The sequence below is a fragment of the Lactuca saligna genome, chromosome 3, assembly GCF_052625555.1.
Source record: "Lactuca saligna cultivar CGN05327 chromosome 3, ASM5262555v1, whole genome shotgun sequence".
NCBI lineage: Eukaryota > Viridiplantae > Streptophyta > Magnoliopsida > Asterales > Asteraceae > Lactuca > Lactuca saligna.
The window spans coordinates 69,492,250-69,499,947 of record NC_136419.1 but is presented as its reverse complement, the minus strand read 5'-3'; the positions used below and the strand labels follow the sequence as shown (position 1 = coordinate 69,499,947).

At 32.3% G+C, this 7,698-nt stretch overlaps 1 protein-coding gene across 1 annotated transcript; it reads right to left on the bottom strand.

Moving 5' to 3' along the window:
• Nucleotides 1-6,182: 6,182 nt before the first annotated feature.
• On the bottom strand, nucleotides 6,183-6,977 carry LOC145033766 (la-related protein 1B-like). Its single transcript, XM_078982310.1, has 3 exons — nucleotides 6,850-6,977; nucleotides 6,584-6,655; nucleotides 6,183-6,495 (listed from the first exon to the last, which is right to left on the bottom strand). Exons 1-3 carry the CDS (start codon nucleotides 6,898-6,900, stop codon nucleotides 6,304-6,306), a joined length of 315 nt encoding a protein of 104 aa, XP_078838436.1. The 5' UTR covers nucleotides 6,901-6,977; the 3' UTR covers nucleotides 6,183-6,303.
• Between the last annotated feature and the right edge of the window lie 721 nt (nucleotides 6,978-7,698).

Here is a 7,698-nt window from a genome sequence, read left to right as displayed (position 1 = left end):
TATAAAACGTGCCTTTGTGTATAATTCAATGAGTGGTAGAACAAGCATATGAGTCGAAGTTTATCTGTTCCTTCTATGATTAGAAGCTGATATCTGGGGCCCTCGATGATTGTGTTTTGACCTATGTATCGGGCCCAGTCAGAACTAAATTGATGTGTTCAGTTAAGTTCTATGTCAAACAAATCGGAAATCGGGAAACAAATGTTGGGCAATAAGTAAGACCATGTTCCATGTATTTGTTCGGCTGATATCTTGAGCAGAGGATTATATGATCACTTATCTAAATGGCGGTTCTAGTTCAACCGAGTTTAAAGAGCTACAATTACTGATCGGTTCCTGAAGTCATACTTGCAACTATAGTTATTAGACTTATCCAAGTGGGAGACTGTTGGAGATAGTGTCTAAGTCCATAACTATATTTGGTATGTACTTCACCCGACCCGGCATGGTCCATTTGGGTTGCACTTCACCCGAACAATTTATGGATAATATTTGAGAATAGTACAAGTTATGATTTATTAATATATTATAAGTTCTAATATATTAATATAAGATCATATTATTTAATTAGTATTGACCTATAATTAATCTAGGATTAATTTAGAGATCAAAGATATTACTAATTAAATATGGGCTTCTATATTTATACAGTGTGGGCTAACGCTTATTTGGAATGGGCTAGGCTTGCATGGAAAAGTCCATGGATACTCCATGGAGCTTTAACCCATGGATCTCATGGAAATGAAGAGACATGGGTATTAAGGTTTACATGGATGTAACCCTAATCCACCACACTATATAAAGGAGGCTTTGGTTCTTGAAATCACACTAGTTGACACTTGTTGAGGTGAGGGCCGATTTCAAGATAGTAGTGACAATTCTCTCAAAGTTCCAAGTTTGTGGTGATTTTTTATTTCCATTTGAGACATTCACACTGTTGGTTCTAGGCTCTAAAACTCCAAGCAATCACCGACTACTACAAGGTAAGTATTTCTACTAGCTTTATTTGATTCATGTTCCCCATGCCATGCTAGTTAGGATATGAACCTTGAAAAAATAATTATTTGCACGTATCTTAGAAAAACATAAATCCAAGGTTTATTAGGGTTGCATGTACACTTAGGAAGTGTTAGAATGATCAAAACCCATCAATATTATATGGGATGGGTTGAGGTCGTGTTGCTCCGTGTGGTATCCAACAAACCCTAGAGTATTCCATATATGAGCTGAGGGTCGGGCAAGGCATGCCAGACTCATACTAAGGACTCGGGAGCATTCTAAAGATGAGTTGAGGGTTGGGTAAGACATGCCAGACTTGTATTGTGGGCTCGGTAGCGATCAAGATGTGAGCTGTCGCCCCGGAAGGCAATCCAGACTCACACTGTGGGCCCAGGGGTAACACAGTTTGTAAAGTTGTGGACCCATTGCATATTGTTCTGTTCGGTTTGATATGTTATGATATTGTTTATATTGTTGTGGACTATATGTGTATCGATATTTTGGGGGTAACTTACTAAGCTTCCGGGCTTACAATTTCAGTTTATTGTTTCAGGTTCAGCGGATGGTCGTGGGTAGGCGAAGGCGTGACCGTACACTTCCTGGATTCACGATTATGATTACTGGGAACTCTGATGTATAAACTATTTTGAAAACAAATTGTAATAATTGAATGGTTTCAAATGATTTAAAAAGTTTTAAATTGGCTGGAGTTTTATCGGTGTTACAATTTTTGTCAATACTAAGGGGATTTTTATACATGGAGGTTCGCAATGTACTTCTTCAAACTTTTAAGCTTATGGCATAATGCTGACTACTCTCACTAAGGGGGAGATTGTAGGGGTCAAAACATAGATAGCAACGAGTCGAAACAGGTTGAATCTGTAAGGGTTCGAAATCAGAATGATTTTGACTCTATATATTTACAAGACACATTTTGTTTTTGATGCTAGAATGTATAGACCTTGTATTTTTTACTAAGTGTGTTGTACCTTAAAAAATAGCATAGGTACTTGAGTCGAGAGTCACTATTGTACTCATCAATTTGTAAACACTTTTGAATACCTTCTACTCATTTCAGCCTAATACGAGCTAATCAGATTATACATACATGATGTGTTTTTACTGCTTTCTTAGATTGATTTTGTGTTCGTTTCTCAATTCTAATTAACATAAGACTTGTGACCTGGTAAGGTGAGGATACACACTAAAGAAGAAATGGGAGAGGGAGATGATTTGTTTAGTTTTAGTGTCTTTCTTTTATTAAAAGAAATAAAAAAATATTTTTAAAATAAAAAATTAATAAATAAATAATAAATAACAACTAAATGGAAAATAATAAATAAAATAATAAAAAATATTTCTAGTGGCATTTTTTGTGCCGCTGATTGTCAAGGGTGTCTTTAGTGGCACTTTTTTTGGTTTTTAGTGACATTTTTTATGTGCCACTAAATGTCGTTTTATTTGTAGTGCATAAAAGAAATAAATAAGGGCAAAATTGTCTTTTTATGTCCGGATGGATGAAACATGCAATTAAATAGAAGTGTTGATTATATTTGTTAATAATCAATATTCCTTAATAAATAATCAATAAGTAGTAACTTTCTATAAGGTGTGACCCTATAGGATCATATGTGATTAGCAAATATCATTATATAATGATTCTCGAGCATATAGATCATTCAGTATTATGTTAGTTATCAAGAAGAAACACATTTCTTGGTATTATCCACCACAACCGGCCTACTCTATCTACCCATTTTCCCTCACCATGATTCAAAATTTTGTTGCCTCAAACTATACTCAAAACATATCTAAGCACAAAAGTCACAATAATCCATGTTTTTCAAACAAGAGATGGGGGCGGTAGACTAATCAATGTCGCCAAGCCGCCTCTTTGTTACCATCTTAGTTATCGTCGCTGCTTTGGCAACCCTACCCGATGTCATACCAAACCGGTCTATATGTCACCATGTTAGTCATCATCGCTAACTTGTCACCACCTTTATGGTTAAGGTGTCTAATCTCAACATGACACAAACATTCAACACAAATAAACGAATTTGTATTAGAGATTTCAAATTGTTCAATTATAAGTCTTGAGACGACACTATGAAAATTAAACGCATAAGGTTAGGGTGCAACTTTTAATAAGAAATGACATGAAAATGACCCTTTTATTTAGATGCATCTTACTTTAATATTTTACCTAAATTGGTATGCCCAAAACTAAAAACAAAATGTAAAAGAAAACTTTGGATTTATTCCTTTTGAAATGAGGAAGCCACTAATTAGCTGCATGAGTTAACACCTATTTTTAGTTTTTCACTTTCTTTTACTAATATCCTATACCCCAGAACGTGAATTAGCCACTTCACTTCACTATGACTTCCCTCCTGGAAACCTATTGTGAAATTCTCCCCTTTGACTCCTTACTACTACTCCATTTTTTCCACTTTCTCTTTTGCTTCTCCTCTAAACCCTAAGCCCATCAACCCAACACAACTCAAAATGTAAATAAACTAGTTGATATGACATGATAATTAAACAAGTTGGGTTAGGCTCAATCTATTGCAACCCTTTTAAATGTGAAATAGACAAAAACGTGACACGACACGATATCTTTGTTGCCTATACTTTGTCAAGATGTTACCGATCACTAACTATCGATTCATACTCCATAGTGGTATAATCACCAATGCTTTAAAAATTGCTTCAATCCAGCCGATTGAACCGGTCAACTATATGTGTAAGTAGCATAATTTATTATATCATGTTTTTATATCATTACTCTTATTTCTTGTGGGTGTATCGCTTATGCAATAACCTAACACATTTTCAAGATTTCTCCACTTTCAAGCTTATATCCAAAACTAATTAAAGAGATTTTTTTTAACGGCTAATCTAATCTAATACTAAACTACTTCTAAATCACATATGTCTCAGACAAGACTTTTACCCTCAACCTCAAGAAGTGAATGTAATATTTGATACTGTTGGTTAGATGGGTTTTGGTTAATTAAAGAGAATTAATCACATCATTCCATTGTTATCATGGTCAAGAATTTGACAATCACCGCTTCGTGCAACATAATTAAAAGATCGTTGAAATGTGTAGTAATGCTTGATTCCCTTGATACAAATATGCACACATACACCCACCTATAAACATAGACTCATATATGTGTATGGCTATGCATTTAAGTCTTGTATAGGAGAAAAAGGAGAAATTAAAGTTTTTGTCCGCGACCCTACATTATATGCATAAGTTTTAGGTGTAGGAAAATGGTTATTCATTTAACAAAGTTCTTTGGGAGAACTTGAAATGATTGTGCTGTGTAAATCTGTACATGTACTTCTTTCACCCTACACTTTGTATTATTTTGTAATTTTTGCCTATGATTGCACTTGCATTGATGACATCTCCTAGACTAATACAAACGATGAAAAACTATGTACCAGTTAGGTCAACCCAAACCCATAATAATAATAATAATAATAATAATAATAATAATAATAATAGAAACAACAACAACAACAACAACAACAACAACAATAATAATAATAATAATAATAATAATAATAATAGTGATAGTAATAGTAAAACAAAGAAAAAGATAATAATAATAATAATAATAATAATAATAATAATAATAATAATAATAATAATAACTAGAAAGCTTACCCCCGCTACGTGGGGGTTAGAAGTTTTCAATATAGTTTCCGATCGATATGACAGACGTAGAAAGTGCAAAGATGAAAAGTTCGGACTTTGCCCCAGACCGTTTTTCATGTTTTTATGAAAAAATATAAAAGTTTCGACTACAATGATCAAAAGTTTCAAAACGGTTAAAGAATTAAAGGGGTAGAAATTAGCAAATTTTTAGAAAATGGATCAAAGTTGTTAAACCGTTAAAGTTTTGTGGCCAAACTTTAATTATTAAAAGGTTCGTAAAAAGTGTAAAAATATTGATTGTAAGGGATCCAGTTTACTATTCCTAAGCTTCATATATATATATATATATATATATATATATATATATATATATATATATATATATATATATATATATATATATATATATATATATATATATATATATATATATATATATATATATATATATATATATATATATATATATATATTGCATGCTCGGCTCGTTGGTAAAGTCCTTGGCACGAAACACATGGGACCTAAGTTTGAATCCATCCCCCATAGTTTTGTTATTATTTTTTTTATTTATTTATTTTTTTATTATTTTTGTTTTTTTTCCGCGTAGGTATTTCATAGGTAAAGTTAATAGATGTATGTAAGGGTGGTTTCATAGGTATTCCGTACGTAATTACCGACGAAATTCTTAGGGGAATCCTTCCGTCGCTATTTCGTAGCTATTCCATCATAATTACGTTTGTAAACTATGACATCTTTTTCCATAGATATTCCGTCACTATTCCGTCGGTAATTACCTACGGAAAATTTCCGTAGGTATTTCTTATTTTTCTAGTAGTGTATATACAATGAGATTTAAATTTGGTTATATGTTATTCTTTTTTGTATTTTTTGTGTTAATTTATTTCTATTTCATGTTAATATCCCAGTTTTTGAATAACACTCCCATTTTTTTCTATCAATTTGCTTGCATTTTGAGCTTGCAGTTTCAAAACCAAAACTGTAGCAATATTTTTAGTTAAAGTGACCACGTTCAATGATTCAAGTTTCAAATGAGAGCATAAAATACAGATTTTTTAAATATAAAAATCTACAACAAATGAATTCGAAATTTACTCAAAATCGACCTTCGGTTTTGGAATTATTTTGCCACAGATTCGACCAACTACGCACATATATTCATAATTTTTGAAAGCCATTGTTGGATTTTAGTTTGGAAATCATTTAATCATTGTCTATTGATTAAGATATCAAAAACAAACAACCATATGTATAGTGTCTAACCATAAATTTCATTATTAATTAAATTAAAAGTAAACAACCCCTTAGAAAACCACCAACCATCTTTTAAAAAACAATCACATCTAAGAAACCATTATCCAAAGTTAAAACAAAATCTAAGTTTTTCTTCATTTCAAGCCTTATTCATTTTTTTTTCTTTTGGCCTTTTTCTCTATTTACTATTATTATTATTTATTTTATTTGTTTTCATGCTTTTATGTGTTAAATGAACATCTCAAAACATAATTTCAAGTCCATGATATCCCCGTATAGTTCATCATTGAGATCTTCTCGTTTATTTATTAAAAAAAAATACAATAAAATAAAAAAAAAATAAAAAAGTAGTCTTTTACTTATAAACCATGTCTTCCATCATTATTCTCATTTGTACCCGAGATCCACTTGACCCATGGTTGCCCCCTAAAAACCATGGACGTCTCCACCATGTTGGAATTGGATACCGAATTACCATAAAAGCTTTCAACATTGATGGAAGTTGGGATAATCCATCTCATCCAATCATTTCGCTTCCTCATCTTCTCACCCTACAAAATGAATTTTAGTATCAAGTCCAATTGTCATAGTTATATAGAATTTAATATTTTTATGAATTAGCACATGTTTAATACACACCCGCACTTCCACAGCTCTTGATGCCCGCATTACATCAAGAATTAGCTTAACATTGTCAGTTAAACACAAAACCTGCAATAAAACAGGGATATTAATTGATATCAAATGCAGCATAAAAAATGAGTGTATGAAGGACCAATATCAATGTGGCATGATGGTGATCACTTTATATGAAACACATTAAAATGGAGTTGACCCAAGTTTGAATCTCATAAGCTTCAAAAAAGTGTACTCATCAATTTATGCATCTTGTATATAATACTTACTTTCTTGAAGCTTGCTATTAAAGTGACATGAACCCAGCCTTGTTCGTCCATCTTTTGTCGCAAGTATAAATCTTTAACCAAATTCTCATCACTGCAACAAAGGGAAATAAGATGTTAATTGTTTTGAACTAATTATAAACCACCACAAAAGTTTTAGATATGAGAGATTATAAAGAACGTGAAATAGTAATCAATTTGTTTCACAATCTTTTCATGCAAATCTTGATCTTGAACAGGTAAGGACACTGGAGACTGCATCGGTGTCATCAGCGATGCAGATTGAGTTGAACCTTGAACATAAGACGCCAAATCTGCATGTACATAAAATGCATTATACAAACAAAACAGAAAAAGGGTTGTAAAAAATAAATGCATCAACCTAATTTGTGTTTGCAGTTGGATTTCTTTTTTCTAACTTTGAAAAACTATTAACTAATTTAACTAAATGTATTTTTCATATTATGAAATATAAATGAATTATTTATTTAACAAGTTAGGGTTGTAAAAATACATCAACCTAATGTTAGCCCGTGTGATAAATAAGTTGAGATGGGTTAGAAAATCTAACCCGTTTATCAAAACCAGTTTGTTTAGAAATTCATAACCTGTTTAATTCAACATGTAGAGTTGAATAATAAAAAGCTTACCAGGATACATGAAATTGTTGCCAAAAGGGGGAACTGGCACATGCATTTGTGGAGACATGAAAGAATTTGAAACAAGTGGAGAGGTTCCACGATTCACAAAACCCCTACGAAAGCCCCTCTGACGCTGCATGTTGTTAAACCTTGTATGCTGGTTCCACTCCCGATTGCCACTTGGACGTTGTCCGCCATTGTTGCCTCTTCT